A 26,785-nucleotide genomic window follows, 5' to 3' on the forward strand; every position below is an offset into this window, starting at 1 on the left:
CCACCAAAATGTTTATGATTCTAGTCCTCCACTTTGGCATTCACCCAGCATCTGATTCCTTGGCTCCAGCTTTCAGGCTACACTGCATACTTCTGAGGAAAATCCCATAACCATGCAGAAGGGGAGGGAAATAGAAAAATAGGAACAAGATCTTCCCTCCCTGCTATTCCTGTTTTCTTCCATCTTCCTATTACTTTTCCTTATTTTGACCATTGTCCTTTCACCTCCTCTTCTCATCTTTTCTCTAGCAGGATCATTCTTGGTTAAGGTGTTCTTAGAAATTAGAATAAAAATTAAAAGCCTCTTAGCTCTAGTTCATGAACACCAGTTCTCCAGTCTGTTGAGTCCACCCATACAGAAACATGCAGTCACCACCTACTATATTAAAAAAATAGATGGTGGGGGAGAAAACATTAGTAAACATTTATAAATAGTTCTAATTTCCAATTATGTTTTTCTATTAATCTTGAAGCATTTACACAGCATTATTTCAGATTTAATTTTTTCTAACAATTAAGATGGGTTTTCTTTAATTGATTCTAAATAAAATATTCTAAAAATTTATTCCGTTCTGCATCCGTTTGTTCAGTTTCCAACTCATAATGTTTCATGGCAACAAAGTATCGAATAAAGGTATCACCCAGTGCTTCCCTAAGGCACAAATCTTCCTCAAGTGCAGCAAGAGCATCTTCTAGTTTCAGAGGGATTGCTGCAAATTTCAACTGAGCAGTGTTCTGGTTCTCTTCTGACAAATCCTGGAAGTTAAGTTTTCTCTTTACTCCATCCAGGCCTGCCGCAATAGTAGCAGCAAGCACCAGATAGGGGTTTGCTGTAGCTGAACCTAGCTTGTTGTCTATCTGAGCACCTTTTGCACCATGACATTTAATGTTAAAGGCACAGCTATTATCATTAAATGCCCATTTTGCAGTCACAAATTCTTTTGATTCCTTACCATATTTGGAATAGCGTTTACGGCAGCTGACCGTAGGAGCCATCAGGCAGCTGAGAGCTTTGGAATGTACCAAGAGCCCTGCCAGCCAATTCTTTCCAACATCGGTAAGTGCCTGAACCCCCCAGTCAACAGAAAACAAATTCTTTTGGCCACTGAAATCCCACAGACTATGTGACAGAATCCCCGAATTGTAGAACCCGTTCTCCGTGAAAAAACTTGCAATGTAGTTGTACTTTTTTGCCACTTCTTTAGTGCCTGTTCTGAAGGTGAAGGCAGTGTCAGCGGCACCTATGCCAAACTCTGGATGAAAAGAGATCTCCATCTGTCCAGGCCAAGTGGAAGAAGAGAAGCTCTCAATGTTGGCACCAGCGTGATACATTCCTTCAATGAGTTCCTGAATGAAAGACTGGTCATAACTATTGAGTATGCTTGCTGTAGGAAAAGATATTGTCTTTGAATTTACAATCTCAGCAATGCCATAAATGCAAAATTCATAGGTGAAGGCAGAGCGCAATGACAATCCATTGTCCTGAAGTTGTCTCAGCTGTTGTTTGGCAATGTGCCTGGGTGAGGTCAATAGAGGGGTTCCCAGTATAGTGAAGGAATCACATATCACTCTAGCAGTTTGTTCAGTCCATGGTAGAACTCTAAATGTTGATAAATCCGGGCTCAGGAGTATGTCACAATTAAAATTGGTTGCACTTATGTGGTCCACTTCACTGTCCTTAGGATTCAGGGTCAGTTCGAGGTATCCTCTGGGCATGGACACACCATAGATTGCCTTTTCCTAAACAAGGGGAGAGTAATGGATTACTGAGTCTTTGACAGCTGAACTTTAGTAATATTTTACATATATAATATAATATGCCCAAATCTTAAGTAAAGATTTCAGCATTTGCCCATAGGACCTTTCTCCTCAAAGAATCAAAAAGTGCTCCAGAAACTATAGATTGTGTGTTGAGCATCATTATCATGTAGCTACCTCTGGAGGGTGGCAACCAGCTGGTGCATAAGTGTAAGGAGGGAAAATGTTGAGCAACGTTGTATGCAAATCTCTGCTATGTTTAAAAAATAATAATAATAATCATTAATAATGTCTGTGCAGAACTGACAGGACTTCAGGCCCCATTCTCCACTGTTTTACCCTTTATCTAGTCATTTACACCTGGGCAAAGCAAGTGCAAAACTGGATGTCAAAGGCTGGCGCAAGAGAATTTTCCGAACATAATACTGGCATTTTACATCCACTTTGCACAGATGTAAATGACCACACAAGGCAGTGGAGAATCTGGGGCTGGGTTCCCTTGAAACCCCATTACACTCACTTTGTCTACCTTCGGTGACAAACAGCTGCACCAGCTCTGCCAGGATGTGAACTTGTTACAGGAAATATGGACTTTTCACACCTGAAGCTTAGATTTATACTTAGCTGACTTTGTTTCAGTAAAAAATAGGAAACAGCCTCAAAACGTTAAATAATTCTAACACCTCAGTGCCTTCTTTAAACATCATGCAGACAGCTGGATCAACGAATTGCTACTTCATTTGCATAGGTCACTCCTATTGACATGCATGGGGACAATGCATAAATCAAGTGCAGACAAGACTGATATGGGAATTATAATAACTGTATCTTTGATGAAGAACCCCCTGAAGGTATCTCAGAGCCAGATCTTCAGCTGGTGCAAACTGGTATAGTTCCACTGGAATTATACCAAATTACATCATCTGAAAATCTAGCTTAATATTGTGCTACAGTTCTATGTTGTGGAAACCCATGCAAGGCCAATACAAATATATTTTTGTGAACCTGTTCTTTTATTTATATATGTATATGTCTATAGAGAGAGAGAAAGCAGAAGAACAAGTGAGCCTTTTTAGCAGTGTGGAAGCCAGAGAAAGTTTTTATACAGTTTGCCTGTGGGAAGGCCACAGATAGTCTGGACTGAAACTAACCCTAAATTTTTAGTGAATCGTCTCCCACTGCCCTGAGAAAGGATCACTATCTAGGTGGATTGACTGACTGGAATGGAACTGCTGAGATTTCAAGACTAAAGTGAATGATACAACACTTTCTCCCCTGAAGTGGACAGAAGTTTCTTAACTTTTCCCTTTACCAAATATTAAAATTAGCTTTGATTGTAAGCAAATAATTCTTACCAAAATTACTGATTCAAGGTAGGTAAGGTAATATCTTTTATTGGACCTGGGGCTCTGTTACTGGAAGGTACAAGTCTTCAAACTACATAGAGCTCTTCTATTTCAAACTATATACATTGAGAACCATATTTTTCCTTTCTTTTTGATAACTAGATAATGTTACCACAGTAGTCACAAAATTCCCTATATAGTCCCTATACTATGTGGGGGGAGGAATAGCTCAGTGGCTTGAGCATTGGCCTGCTAAACCCAGGGTTGTGAGCTCAATCCTTGAGGGGGCCATTTAGGGATCAGGGCAAAAATTGGGGATTGGTCCTGCTTTGAGCAGGGGGTTGGACTAGATGACCTCTGAGGTCCCTTCCAACCCTGATATTCTATGATTCTGTTATCCCATCACCTGTACGAAGCAATATGGTGATCACCATGGTAAGGTTATCTAGTTATCAAAGGCAACACTGAAAAATTGTTGAGGGTGACCACTTTACAGCCCCATTCATAAAAAGCTACATGATTTCTCTTGAAATATAAAAGTTTTTTCTGTTTTTAAAATGCTTGAGGATATACATGGAGGTCAGTGAATAATGTGAGTGAAACAGATAACTTTGAATAAGCTGAGATGGGCACCTGTATTGTGAGTTAATGATTGAAAAAGATGGTGCTACTACCCACCGCCTTTCAAAAGCATTACACTAACTGAAAAAAGTTTATTTCTAATAACATCAAATGACATCAAGAGTAAATTGCATCTAAGTGCTAGAGTTAAAAGGTTGCAGCAAAACCTAAAAGCAAAATAATGAGAAAATGGTGTTAGCATCAAAAGATGCTTGAAATAAAAGCATTAAATTTTCTGCCACGTTGATTTCTTTTTTGTGATTGTGCAGTAGAATGTGAAATATTCACAGTAATATGAGAGTGGAAATACAGCCTTAATCACCCACGTTAAGGATCAGAGGGAAAAAAGGTTAAAGATCAGGATATATATGCATGCTATCAAGAGCTTCATAATTTGACTCTTATTTGACTCTTATTTCCTCTATCAGTATAGGAAATATTACTAAGCAATCATGCAACCCTATAATATTTTCTTATATGATGTGATTGTTGAAAAGAGAATACTTCATAACTGAAATGATTTTCATCTAATCATTTTTGCTTGTTTTGATATTTTCTCTTGGGTCTTGTCTTGCAATCTATTCGTGTCAAGTAAAACAGAATCTTTATAACTGTGGTAAATGTGAAAAGATAATTCCGTGGAGGGAGATTATTGGATGTGGAAAGTACTGAAATTACCATCTTAATTAGATTTGTATTTCTGCAGGGCAGAGAAATGATGCTTCAGGGTAATGAGAAAAGCCCAAATCCTTGGGAAGTACTAATCGGGATGGGGAGGGGAGGAATGTTTGATTTGTTGCCGGTTTAAATTGGTGCACAAATTATGAGGAAATGTATCACAGCAATAAGGGCAGGGCCATGAGACCTGATAAGAGTATGAGAGGCAGAAAAACTTACATGAAAAAAACGAGAAGGAATGCTCTTGGATCTTGACACTCCATGCAGGTCAGTTGCTTCAAATCTAACAAACTGAATATTGTCTCTGTCCATCTGTTGTTTAATGTGTTCAATAAGCGAGACCAGGCGAAGGGAAAATTGACTTCCAGGGTTGTTTACGTCAGGCTCTCTGCTGTGATCTTTAAAATAAAAAGCAGTGTTCATGTCAGACAAACTTAATAATGCTGTCATTACAAGCTGTTTCACTAAAAAGCATTAGAAGGACAAAATGTGATATAATAATAGGATTGGCCTGGAGTCTCCAGGAATTAATTAAAGATTATGTCATGTGATTAAATCTCCAGGAATATGTCCAACCAAAACTGACAACGCTTGATAGAAACTTGACTTTTTTTCTTTCAACTATGAATTACCTACTGGGAAAACAAATGGGAAGAAGGTTTGCCACTTGCGAACATTTTGGAAGAGGACAGTCTAGATAATGATGTATACTTTTGTCCTGGAGAACCAGTACAATGACTGTTATTTTCTGCAAGTGTTTTATAAATCCACTTACATGGTCTCTGTGCATAGTCCGATAGTCATGGGGGGAGCATGTGCTGCAGTAGAGAACTTCTAAGTGTGGAGCCTATTAATCTAATGAGGGAGATTTTCAATCGCACAAAGGACAGACAGATACCTAACTCCCAATGAAAGTCAATGGAAGTTAGGTGCTTTACTTCCGCTTGTGACCTTGAAAATCACCTACCTGTTGCCCTCCCCACCCCAACAATCATGCATAGGTCTGGAATTGTAGAGAGAAGACCCCAGTTGTCTTCTAACCCCTTCCAAATACAGCAGGATTCTGAGGTGGCCTGTAATCTCTCCCTCCACAGAGAGAAGGACTGTGAAGGCATGCTCTCTAGATTTGCCACCTCTCCCTGGAGATAGTACTGGGCCTCATTCTCCTCTGTTACACTTGCTCTGTGCCTTTGTAACCCTATCGAAATTAATGGTGTTATACTCATGAATAACTGGTGGAGCAGAGAATCAAGGCTAGCAGCTTACTCTGACAGATGTCCTGATCCCTGCCAACTGGCTTCCACTTCCACTCTCTAAGTTTTATTTATTACTATTATTATTATTCTGTATTTAATTAGACTCTATAAACTGTGAACTTCATTTGGAATTAAAGTGTAACTGAGAACAGAATTTGATGCTAAGACTTCAGTAGTGTTAGAAAATAGTGTTCCTTGTCCATAGGAGAGATTTTTTGAAAGTCCAACATCCTCATAGGGAGATAGAGATGGCAGCAGCCATCATGACCACAGGCTGCTCCGAGCGCTCAGATAACAGTGGATCAACCTTTGGTCAGTTTCTGACTGGAAAGCAGCAAGTATCATTATTATTTGTATTACCACAGGGCCAGGAGCCCTCATGAGGGACTAGAACCCGACTGTGCTAGGTGCTATATTACCAGACATAATGGGGGCATGTGGTGCATAAAATTAAGAGGGAGGTGATATGTTTTATTGGGGTATTGTGGGAGAAAGGCAACCAAAAACATAGGCAGGTGGTTAAACCAAAATAAAATGGTAGAAAAAAATAAAATAATAAGAATGAAGGGAAGGAAAAATAGTAATAAATATGTTCCATCTTTTTCCCCTCATGCTGTCTTCGTGTTTTTTGTGTATTTCAACTGTAAGCTCTTCAAGGAGGTGACTTATCATTTCTCTGACTTTTAGGAATTGTAGGGAATAAGAATACTGTAGTATGTTTAATTAATTTGTGACTTCTCTAACGTTGGTCAGCATGTTCGACTACTTAGGAGCTGCCAGAACCTCACTTGAACAGAAGTGTGTATATGTAGGAAGGCTTTCATGTTGTGTATCTTCAGTAAAGAGTTAATCGGACCCCACATGTCATAAATATAAAGGGAAGGGTAACCACCTTTTTGTATACAGTGCTATAAAATCCCTCCTGGCCAGAGGCAAAGTCCTTTCACCTGTAAAGGGTTAAGAAGCTCAGGTAACCTGTCTGGCACCTGACCCAAAATGACCAAGGAAGGGACAAGATACTTTCAAATCTGGAGGGGGAGGAAAGGCTTTTGTCTGTCTGTGTGATACCTTTGCTGGGAACAGATCAAGGATGCAAGCCCTCCAACTCCTGTAAAGTTAGTAAGTAATCTAGCTAGAAAATGCATTGCGTTTTCTTTGTTTTAGCTTGTGAAATTCGCTGTGCTGGAGGAAATGTGTATTCCTGTTTTTGTGTCTTTTTCTAACTTAAGGTTTTACCTAGAGGGATTCTCTATGTTTGAATCTGACTGCCTGTAAGATTGTCTTCCATTCTGATCTTACAGAATTGTTCTCTTATCTTTTTGTTGTTGTTGTTGTTGTTGTTCTAATAAAGTTCTGATTTTTAAGAATCTGATTGGGTTTTTTGGGTCTTAAAAATCCAAGGGGTTTGTGCTCATCTTGTTTATTCTCAAGCCTCCCCAGGAAAGGGGGTGTAAGGGCTTGGGGGGATATTTTGGGGAAATAGGAACTCCAGGTGATCCTTTTCCTGTTCTTTGTCTAAATCACTTGGTGGTGGCAGCATACTGTTCAAGGACAAGGCAAAATTTGTGCCTTGGGAAAGTTTTTAACCTAAGCTGGTAAGAATAAGCTTAGGGGGTCTTTCATGCGGGTCCCCACATCTGTACCTTAGAGTTCAGAGTGGGGAGGGAACCCTGACACCACATTTCTGGTTCCTTTGTACAGTGTTTGTTGTGTAAAGAGCAAAAGTCACAAACAGGTACCTAGAACATTTTTGGATTCTTGATAAATAATAAAATAATTATGGAGAGGCAGTGCTCTCTCCATAGTTAAGGTCACAACCAGTTTCCATTATAAACCTATTTTATTATCCTATAAATTTGCCTTGGAACCTAGATTTTTACTGAAAATTACTAGGTTTGACTTCTGTGTGAGCATCAGCACGCACCATGTGTTTATTATCGTTACTTCATATTGCGTGGTTGTAACTTAAAAAGAACATAAGAGTCCTTCTATATATGACAGCTAAAACATTCTCCTTTATCTCAAGTGGTAAAAACCCGTTTGTTTGTTTTTTCGTGTGTGGGAGTTTGTTGTTTTTTTGTTTTGTTTTTGTGGCTGTAGGAACAGGGCTCTAGCTCTGGCTCTATAGCTGTGCTTTTATTCCTCAGACATGGTAGGTTCTCACTAGTTAGGGTTCAAATCATAGTTCTCTTAAAAGGCTGTTTTTCCCATTTTTATGAACTAAAAAAAATCCTCTTTCTCTCATATTTTTCAGGTAAACTTTAACTGACAATTAGAATGTTTTCTGAATTTTTGGTTTAAACTCTGTAAACACTTTTTGAGATTCAGATTTTAAAATAGCTTCTGTCTGAAATCTTGTATGTCACACATAATAAACACTTGTCAAGTATAACTATGTGTGTAGTTCATCACAATGCAATACACTTAACTTTGATCCAAAATAAATATTATTCTTTCTTCTGTAATCCCAAAATATAAACACAACACAAAACCAGTCTGAAAAAGAAACAGATATACTGTACGTACACTGACATATAAAACAGCTTTAAATGCAAAGCCTCATACATATGTAATTTTACCATAAATCAACACTTAGACGCTTTTCCAATTGAATATAACATAATGGAGCTCAAAAACAAGACCTAAAAGTTCTTCACCAACAATATATATTGTTTACTGATAATTATATGTAACTGAAGTTTCCCATTGACTTAAGTGGGTTTGGATCAAACCTCATATGATCAGTTTAACTTTTATTATGTCCTTTAACTATTCATTTTCTTTTTTTGAATTGCTTGGATATTGTAAATTATATGATACGTAAGAACATTGTTATTGTTTAGCCATCTTAATAGGATTTTAAATTGAAGGACTTTTTTGTTTCTGAATAATTAATAAATAATGAATAACAATAATTCTCCTTCTCCCAAAGCATATTATCTTTCTGTGTATTTTGTAAAGGAACATGTACAATTTTCACTATTTGCTATATGTAAGAAATAATGGGCATCATTTCAGTAGGCCTAGTTTGACATCAGTAACTTGCCTCATTTCTTAGTGGGCATGACTGGGAAGGTGAATGGAAGGTTAAGTTGTAAATAGGGGCTTACTAAGCAGTATGCTGGAGTCAGGATGTCTGTACTAGCCAAGATAAACAGGAACACCCGGATGCTAGGGAGAACACACTGATGCTAGGGATAATGCACAAGATAAACCTGGAATGTAAAGAGCCAATCCTGAAACATGTGATGCAATGTATATTAAATGCAATATAATGTGTAAACATATATAAAGGAAGAGGTTTTCTGTGTAAGTTTGGATGTGTGGTATGTCCTATACTCACCCACGATGCTTGAGCCTGATCAACTCAGTATAGCTTTGCTGTATGCCAAATAAAGGAACCTGAGTGATAAAATCTGGAGTCGAACTCAGTTTTTCAGTTCCCAATTCAGTTTCCAATTCAAATCTATTTTGTAAAATCTATTTATGTAAATATATATGCAAATTATTCATGCCTATCATGTTCTTGGCAAATTATCAAGAAATATAATAATTAAATTAAAGGAACTTTGGATTTCCCTTTTAGATTTGATTCCTTAAAAAAGCAAATGAGTCACATTGGGCAATTTTTATGAAGCAAAACCACATTTTTTCACGTTTATAATAAAGCAGTAGCATATAGAAAAGCATTCACTACTTAGTTTTTCCTTAGTCCTTGCTCAGGCAAAACTCCATCTCCTACTGAAGAGAAAACAGAGTAGGGACTTTGCAATTTGGCCTATTAAATATGCAACCCCAGCCCCCCTGCTATTGGCTTTGAATCACTACAAAATATTTCTAAGAAAATTCTACTGCCTAATCTGTTAACATCAAGAAAGACTTGCCTATCTTATCCAAATCATTAGTATTGGACATCAAGTAGGATGAAAGGATTTGAACATATCAGTTGCTCATGTGCCTAGAGTTTGTGTTGGATTTGGTTTTCTCAGTGATCAGGAAGCACCTTGCCAGAAGACAATGCCCACATCCAGTGTCAGTGAGTCATTCTCTGGTTGTTCAAAGGAATTTCTATCCCATGATTGCTAACATCTAAGTGAACACATAACATGATTGCTAACATCTAAGTGAGCACATAACATCTAAGTGAACAATTTATTAGCTCTTAAGTAGTTAAGTGCTGGACAAATGAACAGAACAGAAGGACCACTTTACTACCTGTTGGATAGGAATATAGCAAGCATAAAGAAAGCTGACCTAACAAATGTACTGATACTGAAAACTCTGTTGGGTCATATGGTATCATGAAAATCTGATATAAAATTAAGGACCTTTTTTCTTTACATGACCTGAAGTAGAAATATAGCTTTAGGGGAAATAAAAATAAACCACAGACCACACAGGAATTGTCATACCACATCAGATTAGTGATTCGTCTAGTCCAGTATCCTGTCTCTGACAGTGGCCAGTACCAGATGCTTCAAAGGAAGGTGTGAAAAATCTGCATGGAGGGAAATTTTCTTCCTAATACCTGTTACTTAGAGGTTGTCTTATGGTCTGAAGCATGATGGTTAATATCCCTTCCAAACTTTTGGGGGTTTTGTTTTACTTTTACTTTTTAAACCTTAGTAATCTAAATCTGGATGTTCTTATTATCCATATGAAAGTTAAATCCTGCTAAACTCTTGGCCACAATTATATCCAGTGACAATGGATTCCACAAATTAATTGTGCTTTGTGTGGGGGCAAAAAAAGTAAGTGTGCATTCTATGAAAAAAAGAGTATTTTCTTTTTAGTCTTAAATTTGTTGCCTCACTTTCATTAAATGTCTCTTCTCATTGTAGGTAGGGTAGATTGGGTGCTTCTATTCAAACTTCTCTATACCAGTCATTATTCTGTACACCTTTATCCCCTTGTTCCCTCTCTGAAGTAAACAGTTTCCCTGGCTTTTGAATCTCTCTTCAAATGAGACTTTTTTCCTGCCATTAATTATTCTTATTTCCATTATCTGAACTCCTCTTTTCTACTATAGTCCTTTAAAATAGGGTTACCAAACAGGACCTGGATTGTAACTGAAGTAGTGTTATTGATTTGTGTAATGACTGCACCCAGTTTAAATTTCTGGTTTTTTTTATGAGAATGGCTTTTTGATTAAATGGGACTTTGTACAAAAATTTTCAGAGTTTTGATTGTTGAAAGCAAAACAAAAATGGTTTGAGGTTTTCAGTTTTTCAACAAATAATTTGCACTGCTCTGACACCTTGATGGGTTCTAAATTAACAACAAAATTCAGGAAAAAGTCTGAACCTCATTGTGAACAGTGCAGTGAAAATCTCTGTTCCATGTGCAGCAGCAGTCAAAAATGAAAACAAAATATTAGGCGACAAAGAACGAACATATTGAAAATATTAAGTCATTATTAGAATGTATCAGCAAAAAATTCCCTGCCTCTATCTAGCCCCCCACCCCCATGGAAGGTGATACTATCATGGAGAACCAAGAGAGTATAGCATAGTACCATATAGTGAACAAGAAGGAAGATAAGGTCTTGATTAGAGTTTTTGCTGTCTAAACTGAAAAACAGGCTCAAACCTTACAGATAGTGTGAAGGAAGAAATGTCAGAATTTGTATGCGGCCTGAACAGGAGGGACAAGGAGAAGAGCCTAAGTAACAAGGAGTATAATGGTTTTCTCAACAAAGAGGAGCTGAGTTTTGACCATGTAAGTTAAAGATGACAACAAGATATTGAGGAAGAGATGTCAGAGAAACAGGCTAAGATATAGATTGGTTCAAGGGAGACATGTTAGCGATCCAACAGTAGGATTTCTAAATCATCAACAGAGGGAAGACATGTGAATAGATCAGATGACACAGGATGGAGAGAGAAGAAGAGTAGGCCAAGAACATAGTCCTGAGGAACCCCCACAGTAAGAAGGAGATACGCTAACGTAATGGCAAGAGAGCTAGGTCATATAAAGTCTCCGGAACAACCTCTCTGTGGCTGCCCAAGCATGCATGGCAGAACCATTATTATCAGTGCTTTTCAAGCTGTATATGAATGCAGGGCTGAGCAGAACTTTCGTAACCAACAGCAAGCTCCAGCTTTAATTGAAGTCAATGGCATAACTCCTTAACATCAACGGGAGTAAGTCCTAGATGCTGAATACTTTTCATACTTCAATCCTTAATTTAAATACTAGATAGGGTTTGTGAGTGATTTGTTACTTAGTTTCATACATAGTAATAAATGACTTAATATAAGGTCATTTACTAAGGGAGAAAAAACACTTGCAGAACTGACAGACTCCATACTTTAATAATTCATGTATTCAGTCATCCATTTTACATAATGTTCATTGAAATGAGAACTTAGCAGAGGAACTTTTAGTAAATTTAAGCATTTTTTAATTTCTTAGGCTACTATTTTTAGGCATTTTACATAATTGTCTGAAGGGCTCAATCCTCCTTTCCTTGTGCACCCCAAATTCCCACTGAAGTAAGTGGGTTTTTAAGAATGCATGGAATTGATCTGAAGAATAGCACTCTGTTCCTTTAAGAATGTCCCAAACTGCTAACAATGGGGTACTGGTCACACATACAGTACCACATTCTCATTGGCGTGTCTGTAAAGGCACAGTATGGTCAAGAAACCTGGTCCTGTTAATTGGGACCTGTGCACTAACTGCCCAGTTCTACAGATCCAGTCCCACAGTCTGCAATCATGCAAAATATCACTGACTTGAATGAGATTTTGGCCTCACTGAGGACTATGTGGGAAGTTTGGTATATAGGGCTAAAGCCTGCTCCTAGCACACTACCCACCTAAAACAGGCTGCATGGTGGAGAGGTCCATGGTGACCAGAAGGATGGGATTCTCTCTCAAACTGTCATATCTCTCAACAGCACCATTTTCAGGGGACTGGCCTGTTTTGGCCCACCTGTCCCGGTTGAAGTTGAACTTTTCCAACATTTAGTGGCACCAACAGCTGTATACACATTACAAACTGTGCACACCGTTGGCAGGAGCAGAGCTAGGGAGGGCAGAGGCTTCAGCAGCTCCTGGGCATGCTTACTGACTACAGCGGAGCTCAGGGATAGTGAGTGACACAGCATCTGGGAAGGCCAGGCTGCAAAGTGGGGCCTTAGTGTGGTACAGATTTGATGGGTGAGGTGCTGAGGCCATCGGCTGCAGCAGGTCAGTGACCAGTTGTGTCCTGCTTTAGCTACTTGAAATGTTGATATGTGTGTATCTGAGATCAATGGGAGTGTTGCTCAAATAAAGATTGAAAAAGTGAGTAAGGACTTCCATAAGTTGTCATTATTAATAAACATTTTAAAGTGAGACAAGTGAAAGGAAGTGGTCATATTACATTCCAGACTGCTATTGCCTATGGACTGGTTTTATATTGTATACACTAAATAAATTTCATCTCTTCAGTGTCAGAGGCCTCTCTTTCTACCTATCTCCCTAGCGTCTCTGAAAAGCCTAGGAGGCTTTTGATTACTAATGTCTAGCTTGGAGTGAACTCTATTTGCATAAGTGCATGCTATTATCATATATAAGTGCTTATGCAAATGCATAAACTTATGTAAATGAAAATGTTTGCATAATTACCAGCACTTGACACCTTCCATGTTTCTACGGTGATGCACTGTTTTCAAGAAGCTGTCGTTTCAGATCTGGTCTAACTGACAATACCCAAGGAATAATTTCTCTAGCTGGCTGAAACATCTTGCTTCATTTTCTAGGTCAAAGTATTTTTTCCATATAATTGACTGTGAATTTGAGCACTCTTCTGTTGTCTCAGTTCTGATTTTTTTTCTGTGCGGTGGAGGGAAAGGGGGTCGATGATGAATGTGTGCAGGACAATAACTGTGAGGGGAGAAATACAGTGGCTGGCTGTATTATGCAATTTGCAAAAATCTTTAAGGGAAGGATGAGTAGACTAGTTATTTTTAGAGGGTTATTAGGGCTTGGCTACCACTTGCAAGTTAGAGCGCATTAAAGCAGCCCCGGGCGCCCTAACTCCTGAGGTGTCCACACTGGCAAGGCACATAGAGCGCCTGGACTCTGTAGCTGGAGCGCTCCTGGTAATCCACCTCCACGAGAAGCATAAAGCTTGCTGCACCCCGGCTGAAACGCCCTGGCATCAGTGTGGACGAGGTGTTGCATTACTGCACTGTGACTGGCCTCCAGAAACATCCCATAATCCCCTGAAGTCAAGTGGCCACTCTTCTCATTGTTTTGAAATCGTCTGCAGGCATGCGGATATCCCCTTTCAAAGCTCCGTTTCTGACAGATGGCATGCTCATCTGCTCCACGACAAAGCAAACCATTAGTGTAGAATGCTGCTGTTGTGAGTGTGTGTGAGAGAGAGAGAGGTGGGGGGATGGAGGGTCTGCTGTTGTCTGAACTTACAAGACAGCATGCTGACACACTCTCTGCCCCCCAAATCACACTGTCTCTCCCCCCACATACACACAACACGCTCCCTGTCACACTCCACCCCCCGCCATTTGAAAAGCATGCTGCAGCCACTTGCACACTGGGGTAGCTACCACAATGCACTGCTCCTTGTGGTGTTGCAAGAGCTGCTAATGTGGCCACGCCAGTGCGTGTGCAGCTGCCACTGTAAACACATGGCAGCGTTTTCCTTGCTGCGGTCTCCGAAGGCTTGTTTAACTCCCAGCGCTCTACAAGTGCAAGTGTAGCCAAGCCCTTAGTGAAGTGACTAGTGTGGATGTATCTCATTCCTCTCTACTGAATGGAATAAGAATTTTGATTGCCGAAGGAGGTTCTCCTTTATTCAAGTGATAGAACCCTCTGCTTTTAGAACAGTAAGATCTGAGTTCTATCCTTGCTCTTGTCATTAAGTTCTGAAGTGTGTTGTGTCCAGCATAGTAACAAATCAGTTCCTAGAAGGCAATGGATATGTTATAGTATTTAAATTATGTAACGTGTTTGACTCCACATTAAAAAATTAGAGGTGGATAGAAGACACAATTTGGTTCCATATCTAGATTTTGGCACCCCAAACTTTGGGAAGGTTTTGGAAGAAAGCTTTTGATTTGACCCACTTGAAGTATATGAAGCATTTGCAAAATATGGATTTGAATAAGGGTTTGCATTTCAAGACAACCCTCCTCCCCCTCTAATTTGTGTTCATTTCTGAGGTTTTGGCTCAGGCTGTTAGCTAAATAAAATCAAAATGAATAATAATTTAATTATAAAATAAAACATTTTGGGATAAATCTAATACTCTTTAAACTAACAATGCTCCTGCTGGTGCCAGTAGGATATTGGTTAGGAACTGTGTAAAGACTGCAGGATTTAGTCCGTTATGAATACGTTGTGAGAGTAGGTCAACTACAATATTTTGGATTTCGTTTAACTTTTTCTGGTATTGTAAAACTTTTCTCCCTTAATTTAAGCTGCAGTTTTTCAGTGAAAATCAAATTTCAAACTACATATTTCTAACTAAATGAAAACCATTGTTATGCTTATGTTTTAAGTAAGGCTTACCCTATCTCTGGGACAGCAGTATCAGTGCAAATGTACAAAAAATATGCAGGAACTTCGAACTTCTGCTTCACCAAAGGCAAATGAAACCTGGGTTCACAAGAATTCTGAATTGTGTTTTTAAATCCAGGTGAGTTCTACATTTGGCAAAACAAGCTCTCCCTTTCCTTATAGCTTCCTTACATAGGTTTTGAACTATAATTCACATAATGGTCAATGATGCAGCTGAGACAAGGTGGGTGAGGTAATATGTTTTATTGGACAAGCTTTCAGTCTTACATAGAGTTGTTCTTCAGACCTGATCTGCGTAAGCTCAAAAGCTTGTCTCTCTCTGACCAACAGAAGTTGGTCCAAGATAAGATATTACCTCCCACACCTTGTTTATCTAATATCCTGGGACCAATGCACCTACAACAACATTGCATACAATGATGCAGTTGGAGTTTAAAACAGCACATATTTATGAAGCAAAAAGGACTATGGAATGCTGAAGAAATTATTCCTATTCTCATTTTGCAATTTAGGAATTGGCTTTATGAACTAAGGGGAAAATAGTGGCAATCTGAAGGATTTGGTAATGAATTCCACTGGCCTTTCATTAATGCAAATATGTAAAATAATCTAGAAGGGAAAGAGGAAATAGTCTATGCAGAAAAAATCCGCTTGGCTGTCTACTGATCTCATACATTAAACATGATCACAGTGAAAGCTGGCCGCAATATGTATTTTCATTGTTCTATACTTCTGAAGCATCCTCTCTTTAAAAGATTACCTTTTAGGATTTAATTCACTCAATTAAGAATAGCAGCACACAAGTATTTATGCATCCACGTGTCCTGCTCAAAACTTAACTTGGGTGATTACAAAAATTCTTCCTGTGGCTTGAATTGTTTGGCATCTGCAAACTTGCCTGTTTGTCAGAGCATCTTTAGCAAATCCTCAACACCTCAGAAAGCAGATTTTTTAAGATGTTAGGTAGCTTTACAATGAGTCACATGATACTAAATCATGGATCTAGTTATATCAACTATTGACAAGGGTAATAATGTTTTCTAACATGGTTAAAAGTATATCATAGATGGAAATTATTTGCCCTGTCTTATAAGCTAGTAAAGCGATCTGAGTATCATCCTCCTACATTCGTATTAGCCTGTGACCTAACAGTGCCCACTAACAATATTGTTTGTGCTGTTGACCACTTCCCAGCATAACAACTAACCTGCTCAAACTCATTATAGCTAATAATAACTTTCCGTTTACTGATCCTGCTAGCCCAGTAGTTTAATTTTTATTACTTCGAAGAACCCACAGTCTGTTAGTAGCAATTAATTGGCTTTACAAACACACTTTCCAGATTGTCTTATTGAACAGCATGAAGATATGTGTACGCTTTCTGTTTAATTTGCTTTCCTGACACTATTCTTCCTATTAGATGTTTTGGCATTCCAGTCCTCTTAGGACTAATAATTGAAAACATCATCCCTACATGGAAGCAATTTTCACTGCTGGAAATATTAACAAAAAGGAAATTTCAAGAAACTCAGAAGATTTCAAGGCTTTCGAGTGACTAGCAGACCTATGGAAAATGTTGCCTATGTTCAGTGTAAATGAGAAAATATTTCAATTTTTAGTGAACAAGACATGACCACTTGTGCATAGCAGTTTATGGCAGGCAGTCAGGCTTTGTAAGCACCTTGCTATAGAAGAAGCAGGCTGGAAGTACTGTAAATCAAGTCCAGTCCAGTCACATGTACAGTAATTGCTATTGCCAATTGTCTAACATGAATGCTGACAAGAGATTTAGGGTTTTTCTAAACAATTTAACTGCGTTCTTGAGTGGTACAGTAGGCGATAGTTTAACATCTTACCAGTCTGGTCAGGAGAAGGGTCGAATTTAATTCCTGGCATGCTGCCTGTGTTTTTATAAGCTGGTGGTTGCCTCCTACTGGGATGCTCCATGTTGCTGCCTTCTGATTGTTGCTGATCAGACCCAGCAGAGCTGTGAACCAAGAGGGGCTTGTTTGGCAGCCCTGCTACATAATTGTCTATACAGTGGAGCTTTCGATTCTCCCCTCCAAAATTAAGAGAAAGAGACTCAAAGGATCTACCCTGTTTGTCAACTGCTTTTTCATTGGGTTTTTGCAGACGTATATGGGAAGAAGTTCTGCTCTGCTTGCCAGTGTATTTGGCCCTGTTACCAAGCAGAGGACTGCTTCTGAGTAGGTTTTTCAGCTCTTGCAATGTTTGTTTGGAAACTCGAGACCCCAGCATGAAAGATGCTTCAGTGCTTTTTTCCTGGATTGCTAAATTATTACCTTTATTCTCTTTCTCTGTTGCATCCTCCTCTTCATCTTCTGTTCCCCCACATTTGTCCTCATTACTTGCTGTCTCTGTCACTCCAGATTTATCTTCTGTGCTTGCTATATCTGAACCCCCAGATTTTTCTTCTTTGCTTTCAGGCTCCATTCCCAAAGGCTGATTCCCTTTGCTTGATGTCTGTATTCCCTCAGGTGTCTCCACCACTCTTTCTACCACTCTTCTCCCACCTTCATCATCTTTGTGGACTTCTGTTTTCCTCAATATGTTGTCTTTCACAGTGACTTCTATAGGGAAGCTCCCATTTCTGCCCCCCTTTTCATCTTGTGTGTTAGGGAAATTAGATGGTTTTTGAAGGGATGGACTTGCAGGTAGTTCTACATGACCAGTTGCTCTTTGCAGATAAGAATGATCTGGGGTGTTTGTAGGGCGGGAGATCTCCATTTTCTCACATTCTAATGGGAGAATGTATTTTGCAGTGACTTTGACTCCTCTTGTCCTTTTTAAACCACATATACTGCCGCCATCATCTTCATCATAGTCATTTCCAACTGTGTTCTGTAATCATCAACAAAATATACAGCCAAATAATATGCATGAATGAAACAAGGGTAGAGTAACACAAGACAGGAAGTAACACCAACAGCTGCATTTTATTATCACATGGGACTTCTGTTATTTCTTGCTGAAAAGGAGTTCTATGGGGGAAATTACCTATAATTTCCATATAATTTTCATGTAATTCAGCTTCTCTGAAGATATCCTCTTGAAGGATTCTCATTTTGAGGTTTTAGCTCCTTTAGAGCAAGACTGGTTCAGATCCCTATTCTTCAGGTATTTTGACCATTGAGGGCAGGTTTAACAGGGTACAGTGCAAGCTGGATTCTCTGCTGCCTAGTATGTGCCACCCCTTGCCAAGCATAAATGTCCTTTAAATGTGAACAAAATGTGTTTTTAATACAGCCAAATGCTAAATTAATACATCTAGGAACAATGAATGCAGACCATAACTACAGAATGGGGAACTGTATCTGGGAAAGAATTGACTTTGAAAAGGATTTAGGAGTCAAACCGGACAAGTAACTGAACATGAGCTCCCGGTGTGATGCTGTGGCAAATGGGCAAATGTGATCCCTGGATATGTGTATTCAGGGGAGTAGAGAGGTGATTTTACCTCTGTATATGGCATTGGTGAGATCAATTTGGGAATACTGTACAATTCTGGTGTCCTCATTTTAAAAAGGATGTGGAAAAACTGGAGTGGATTCAGAAAAGAGCCCCCCAAATTATTTGAGGGCTGGAGAAAATACCTTGCAGTGACAGACTTAAAAAACTCAACCTGTTTAGTTTATTGAAAAGAAGATTGAAAGGTGACTAGATTAGTGTGTGAGTAACTGCAAAGGGAGAAAATACCACATTTAAAGGGCTCTTTAATCTGGTTGAGAAAAGCATAACAAGAACCAGTGCCTTGAAGCTAAAGCCAGACAAATTCAAATTGGAAATAAGGCATACATTTTTAAGGGTGACCAACCACTGGAACAAACTACCAAGGGAAGTGATCCATCTCTTGATGTCTTCAAATCAGGAGTGGGTGCCCTTCTGGAGAATATGGCTTAGCCAAACACAAGTTATGATACTGGGCTCAATACAGAGGTAATTAAGTGCAATTTAATAACCTGTGACATATAGGAGGTCAGACTAGATGAAATAACAGTCCCTTCTGGCCTTAAATTCTATGAAATCTATGTTCTGTTCAGTTTCTCCTACTTAGCACAGGCAAATCACCTAGAATGAAACACAAATTTGAAATGATCAAAAATGTGCCTCAGGGAAAGACAAAAAAAGGTGTGAGAGAAAAGCCTCATGAAAAGTAACCTTATCAACGGGAGGAGTGAGAATCCTGCAAGATGATAACTTCAAAGAAACAGAATTACCAGGCATATAATTTTCCCTTCTCTAAAGATGCCATCTGGGGAGCAAGAAACTTTAGGGATGTCCTAGCAGCAAATGAGGGTAAAGCCGCAACGAGCAGTAATAACAAAGTTAAAGCCAACAGTTCAAACAGCTAGCTTGCTTTTTTTAAATAGCATTAACAATATATAGAGGATTTTACACATGCAGCACCACACATGACATTCAAGTCTGTAGAAATACATAGCATTCAGTGGGGGGGAAGCCGGCTGGAAATTAGGAACATCCCAAAATAAAACTACACTATTATAACAAACAACAACAAATATGACACAATAGCAACTTTTACTTTAAATGTATATATGGGACTAAATGACTTAGCCAAGGTCTCCTTGGTTTGCTTGAATCAGGCTTGAATGTATAGATAAAAAGCTACTGGGAAATCATTAAATGTTCTGAGTTTGAGTTTTATCAATATACTGAAGACATTCAGATCTATGCCATCAAACTCTCCAAATTTATATTCTGCACTTTCATTGTTTTCTGTGGTGTCTGAAAGAAATAGGGGGCTGGACGAAAGCAAATTGGATACTAGTCTAGATAAGACAAACAAGTTGTTTATTGGCAGATGGAAACATTTAGAACAATAGACAGTGGTGTCTGCAGCTCATATTGTCAGTAACATTTGCCTATCTTCTGCCAACATGAGTAATGGCTTGCTTTTATCTAGGATCCCTCACTACTCTTTGATTAGCAATGATGGCCCATTGTACCTTTGTACAAGCACTGTCTGGCCAAGAGGTGTGACTTGTCCTCTCCTAAAACAGACCTCATAATAGTCTTTCAAACCTCTCTCCTCCTCACTTTAGACTACCGTAGTGTGCTCTATTTAGTACGACCTATAAATGCCATCCTGAAGCTTCTGCTACTATAGTATACAGCTGGCTGTCAACCTTCTAAGTAGGACAAGCCACTAGAAGCACATAACACCTGTGCTCAGATCTCTACACTGGCTTCCTTATGATGTCCAGGTGCAATTAAAAGTCTTTAGTGGGAGCATTCAGCACAGAAGTTTTGCTTACCTGAATTTTCATTTAAAATATACTGTTCTCCTTTAATGCATCTGTCTGTCAAAAAGTTACTATATTTTTTGCTCGTTTGACCCCCAGTAATAAACAGGCCCAGTTCTTAGAGCTGTGCCAACATTGCAGCTGCTGGAAACAAGGAAGCAAACTAAAAAGCCACATACATTTAAACTTCCCCATTAGCGATAGAGGAAATTGACTGGGGAATATGAGGGATGATGTTTGCCAAATGGGAAAAGGCACAAAATCAATAGGAAATAGAAAGATGTTTTCCAACTTTCTAAGGGGATTCTACGAATAGAAAAATTTTCTTTGAAACAAAAAACAGAAAAGAGATCAAGCTAAGAAATGTTCTTGACATGACTGTATTTTTAAAGAATTTACTGAAACGTTAGACCCTCTTTCCCTGGCAGAGCCTGACATCATAAAAATATAATCTTTTCTAAGTGATTTCTTTGTTTAACTCAGCCTTTAAAATTCCTTTGTTTTCTGAATAATTTGAAACCGTTAACTTATTCATAACATCTGTATTTCTCTTCTGTACTTCCTAATGCAGTCCTATACTGTTCAAGGCTGTCCGTTTCAAAAAACTTTAATCTACTCTTGGATATGTCAGCTGAAGCAGAATTCAATTCTAGCATGATGTCCACAGTACTGATCTCTGAAAAGTATATAAATTGAATGTAACTATGGTAGTGATGCTGACAGCAATCAGGAGATCTGACCATGTACTTTCAGTTCTGTATGACAACACATTTGTGTTTGCTAGACATAATAGGATCACTTCAGATCAAATATACAATATGAGAAAACCATCCATCCACAGTAATGCATTCTAAACATTTTCATAAACACAAGTTATAATCCGTACTGCAAGGAATAACCCCTTCCAATTAATAGATATGAGGGAAATTGCTGGCTACATATATTTCTACTAACAGAAAGGTCCCAGTGCAAGATCTAAGATCTTACAGATCTGGGGACTGTGTCAAGGATTTTTATTCCACAAAAGAAACTGGGACCTTGGGACAGATATTTACCAGTCTTTGAAGGGAAACTGTACCCATTTCCCTCAAAGTGGCACACCTTTTTTTAAAAAAAACACCCCACTCACAGGGTGAAATTTTCTATGATGCTGAGAACACAAGACCTAGCACTATTCAGGTCTCTAACATGAGGCTCCAGAGGTACCTTCTCTTGTCCCTTTGCACTGGGATGAATGTCACCCCCTATGAATAAACTCAAAGATATATGTATATCCATCTATCTATACATAAAATATGGAAGTTCATTTGGAAAGATTTTTAAACTTTAGATTTCTGCAATGAAATAAATGGACCTATTTTTCTTTCCATGTCCTAATGCAGCATTCTCTCATATTAAACATTGAAATGTTCATTTGTATTTATGAGAGGGCTAGGGCTATGAGAGAGTTTAGCTGTCCAGGGAAAAGCTATACTCCTTCTACATGAGACCAAATTCCAGACCAGGTCATGTCTACCCTAAAGATTGGCCCCAATTACAGCTTTTGGTATAGCTGCACCTCTGCAACCCCTAGTGAATAGTTGATATTGACACTGGTGGCACTTACTCCAGTTTCAAGCAGGGATAACCTTCATCAGTGTGAACAGGACCTTTGCCCATCTACACTATAGGTTTCCTCCAGTGCAATTATTCTATTGGCTGGATACCAATGGCTGCAATCAAGGCTAAATCCTCAATGCAAATTCCCAATTGCTACCCTCAAATAGGTATATTGCGGCATAATTGTAGGGTAGCATCTGAATATCTAGCATCCTCCTGTGCTGCCTTTCATTGCTCTTGTTGCAGGAACATATAGGAAGTGGTGATGAGTGCAGAAAGTGTCATCAAATACAATTTTTGACATTAGAGCATGTGAAATTGCCACCTCTACCCTGGGCAGTCCAATTGCATGCCAGTTCTAGCATACTATCAAGCTCCAACAACTGACACACACTTTATGCTATGCAGTAAGGTAAGGCACTTAAATCGGAAGAAAATTTTCTTAATCAATGTAGGTTATTCTTTAAACATTATAAAAGCTCTGAAATGGGGATTAACTGTACTATAATATACAGCACTGCAAAAAAGGCAATCCACAAACTGCATCCATCAGTCTGAAAACATTTGGAAGTGAACAGTATTGCCTTTTGGGGTGGGAATGGTGGGGAGACACCAACTGCTGAGAATTGTATTGTGTTAGGCAGGTGAAAATTCAAGTAAATTCTTGAACTTTTGCCCTAAGAAACATCTACAGCAGTTTAATAATATGTCTGCAATTTTATACAAGACAGATTTAATGGCTGGGATGAAGGAAGCTTGTATTTTTCTCCTGCTTTCCGTTTGCTTTGTGACCTGATGTAAGTCTCTTAGTCAACCATAGGATTTATATAAAATTCCATCAAAATGCATTGGCAAATATATATATATGAGCTTCTACTGTGGCATTTGAGAGGAAGAAGGTGGGGAGGGAAAATAAAGTAGTTTAAGAAGATTCCCCAGCAGTTATGGATGAACAATTGTAAAAGGGTCCTTGTTATAAATATAAAGGGAAGGGTAACCACCTTTCTGTATACAGTGCAATAAAATCCTTCCTGGCCAGAGGCAACATCCTTTTACCTGTAAAGGGTTAAGAAGCTCAGGTAACCTGTCTGGCACCTGACCCAAAATGACCAAGGAGGGGACAAGATACTTTCAAATTTGGAGGGCGGGGGGAAGGCTTTTGTCTGTCTGTTTGTGTGATACCTTTGCCGGGAACAGATCAAGGATGCAAGCCCTTCAACTCCTGTAAAGTTAGTAAGAAATCTAGCTAGAAAATGCGCTACGTTTTTCTTTGTTTTGGCTTGTCAATTCACTGTGCTGGAGGGAATGTGTATTCCTGTTTTTATGTCTTTTTGTAACTTAAGGTTTTGCCTAGAGGGATTCTCTATGTTTTGCATCTGACTGCCTGTAAGATTATCTTCCATTCTGATCTTACAGAGTTGTTCTCTTATCTTTTTTGTTGTTGTTGTTGTTCTAATAAAGTTCTGATCTTTCAAAATCTGATTGGGTTTTTGGGTCTTAAAAATCCAAGGGGTTTGTGCTCATCTTTTTTATCTCAAGCTTCCCCAGGAAAAGGGATGTAAGGGCTTGGGGGATATTTTGGGGAAACAGGAACTCCAAATGGTCCTTTCCCTGTTCTTTGCCTAAAACACTTGGTGGTGGCAGCGTTTTACATAATCCAAGGGCAAGGACTTTGTGCCTTGGGGAAGTTTTAACCTAAGCTGGTAGAAATAAGCTTAGGGGGTCTTTCATGCATGTCCCCACATCTGCACCCTAGAGTTCAGAGTGGGGAAGAAACCCTGACAGTCCTGTATCATGGTGAAAGGGGAGAGTGGCAATGGTGTAGCTCTAGCAGGAATTATCGTATGTCTAATTAACAGGGGTAATCTAATTCACCTTCTACTGGACTATCCAAAACAACAACAAAAAAGATGCAAACCCACCACTAGCATACACTTAGTCAAATGCACTTTTGACCAACTCCAGTTTGTCTCAGTCACTCTTGGTCCCTCTTTTCTTCCATATAATGAAATTGGGATCTGATGGGGGATCCAGACTTCTGTTGTGACCACCCCAGTCAGGAAAGAGTTAAATAGCTCTGCTGGGCATAATCAGCCCCAGCCTGGTGCAGCTGTAAGGCCTGTCAAATGTGGAGAGGAACTTCTCCTTAAAAGGGAGGATCCAACCCCAGTGGAGGGTGGCATTCAGAGGGAGGCAGAGCTAGAACTCCTTGGCCTCACAGAGCAGGGGCTAATTACCCATATAGTTGCTGAAGAGCTGCTGCCACCTGGACCCTCTTGAGAGGTGGAGAGACCACTTTTGCTTTGCTTTGTTTTTCATTAGAGCCCAAGACGCCCAGCCTGAGCCTCTCAGACACTCGGGGGGTTAGAACCCAGCCCCCTTCACAGAGACGATTTACCTTTGTGCTCTTCAAGGAACAGTGGGATGAACCCAGACTGTGGGCTGCAGGATTATTTTGTTTGCCTTTTCTTTTATTTCAGACTGCAGCCATACCCATGAGGGGGGAAACACATCCCTAAGACTTGCAGCTGAAAGATTGCACTCGAACTCAGTGCCACAGTGACACCTAGAGCCAGAGAGGGTCATTGGGGATGAGAGGGAGGCCACCCTCATACCAAGGGGATGCACTAGTGGTACCACCTTGGACACCAGGACTGTTACTTTACTTCATGTGGAAAGGCCTGGCAATTAATGTAATTCACATCTTCAGTCCGTTTATTTTCACGTACCTCATTGCCATAGTCTTACTCCCATACTAAGGCTTCGCATTAAACATGCAATTATCAGATTAGCTTCCGAAGGCTTTTAATTCTGAAACTGCTCCCATGCAGCAGGCTTGTCCTTGTAAAGCTGGTAGCAGTGCACGATTTCTTGTAAGCACTTCCATTTGTATATTGCCACCTACACCATGAGGAAAGTGCTCTGTGGCGGTATGAGTTCCAAATGAAGGACCCAATCCTGCCTTACCAGTGGTTTTTACACCAGTATAATGTCGTTGTGGTACAGTTACTTCCAACTTACACTGGTGTAAGTGAGAGCCAAACCAGGCTCCAAGTCTAGCATCAATATCTGGAAGACAGGGGGATGGACTTAATGATCTAATAGTTCTTTCTATCTAACTTCTGTGACTCATTTAATATATGGGCACAGAGAAAGTCAGTGACTCAGACAAGGTGCATCTCTGGCAATATTGAGTATCTGATAAGAGTCCAGCAGCCATGGGAAGGCTGGATCCACCATGACATCCAAGCCATTTTAACTGTTTCTCAATATCTTACTGAAACGCAACTTTTTTCACATTTTCTTAATAAGACTTCCTATAATCTATTCAAAATAACATGTAATATATATATTACTCCCCTGAAAGCACATACTGCAGTTCCTGGGTCAGATTCTGCTTTCAAATACACCAGTATAAATCCTGAGCGACTCCACTGATGTCAACAGAAGTGCTCCAGATTATCACGAATGTAACTCAGGTCAGTTCTTGGCCCAGGACATGTAGTAACTCCATGACATCAGTGGTGTCACTCTGGATTTACACGTGTAAATGGGATAAGAATTTGGCCCTCTGATTCAGGGGCTTCTGATAAAGAATAGAAGATGTCAGATGCTAGAATAAACAGACCGAATTTCAAAAAGCAAGTTTGGGGGGGTTATTGCCTGGTACTAGAGACTCTGTTCCCTCTCCCTGTGTCTCTCTGACCCACTGTTAACTCAGAACACAACATGTCCCTTGTGTATAGATCAAAAGCTCTGCACTAAAAATAGGATGAGATGTTGTTCCACTCACAGCCAGAAAATAACCAGAAATAAGAAAATATTTTGTATTGACAGGTCTGTGTGGAAACCATTCACAATCAATGTCTTACCTGATGAGTGAGCTCTTCCTCCTTGTCCATCTCCAGCACATTCTGGTTCAAGTCACCATGAGAAATGGTAACTGCCTTGTAATAAAATTGCACCCAGTATTTATAGGTGCAGCTACAATAAAGGTTAGTTTGAACAGAATTTCTATAAGGTTCTTTTCCCAGAAATCCAGGGCAGATGATGAAAGATAAAAAGCAAACCCTCATGTGTCATGGCAATTTTCTGGAATAGTGTTAAAGTAGTAAACTGACAAATGCACATTTCTAGCTGACTGCCTGAAAACAAAAGAGAACTGAGCATAAAACTGTTTTGCTCAACTTTTTTTCCCCACAAAAGGTTTTTGTTATGCAATGAACCATTTTTATTCTGGAATAGAATCTATTGTTAGATTCCTTAGAGGTAAAACCTTTATTGGGCATTAATAACAACAATATGTTGTTGAGGCACATAGAAATTTGAAAGGAAAAGCACATTGCAAGAACAAAGTGTAGCACCAGATTGTAATTCTGAGTGCTTGTGTCACTCATTAATGTTGAAGCATTTGATTATTTCTGCTTTCCCCCATAAAAAGACTTCAGAGATCTGGCAGAATTCAGTGCTTGCTCAGCTACCCGTTTGCATGGTCTCTTATTCACAACATACACACAGTTCTTTCTTTCCCCATGTGTACCTTTAATCGTTGGATTCCAGCATGGCAGAACATAGCACAGGCATTGTCAGGAGGCACCTTCCACTTAACTATCTCCACTACCCCCAGCTCAGTAAGTGTCCCTCTTACTTCCTGTTCCAACCAATCACATATCTTTCTCTGACTGAGCGAATTAACTCATTAGGTCCAGCCAT

General features: G+C 39.3%; 1 protein-coding gene across 1 annotated transcript; it reads right to left on the minus strand.

Annotated features, from left to right (window-relative positions):
• Nucleotides 1-539: 539 nt before the first annotated feature.
• LGSN (lengsin, lens protein with glutamine synthetase domain) lies at nucleotides 540-26,785 on the minus strand. Its single transcript, XM_048846240.2, has 5 exons — nucleotides 26,721-26,785; nucleotides 25,945-26,056; nucleotides 17,045-18,050; nucleotides 4,622-4,800; nucleotides 540-1,739 (listed from the first exon to the last, which is right to left on the minus strand). Exons 1-5 carry the CDS (start codon nucleotides 26,783-26,785, stop codon nucleotides 540-542), a joined length of 2,562 nt encoding a protein of 853 aa, XP_048702197.1.

The sequence above is a fragment of the Caretta caretta genome, chromosome 3, assembly GCF_965140235.1.
Source record: "Caretta caretta isolate rCarCar2 chromosome 3, rCarCar1.hap1, whole genome shotgun sequence".
Classification (NCBI taxonomy): domain Eukaryota; kingdom Metazoa; phylum Chordata; order Testudines; family Cheloniidae; genus Caretta; species Caretta caretta.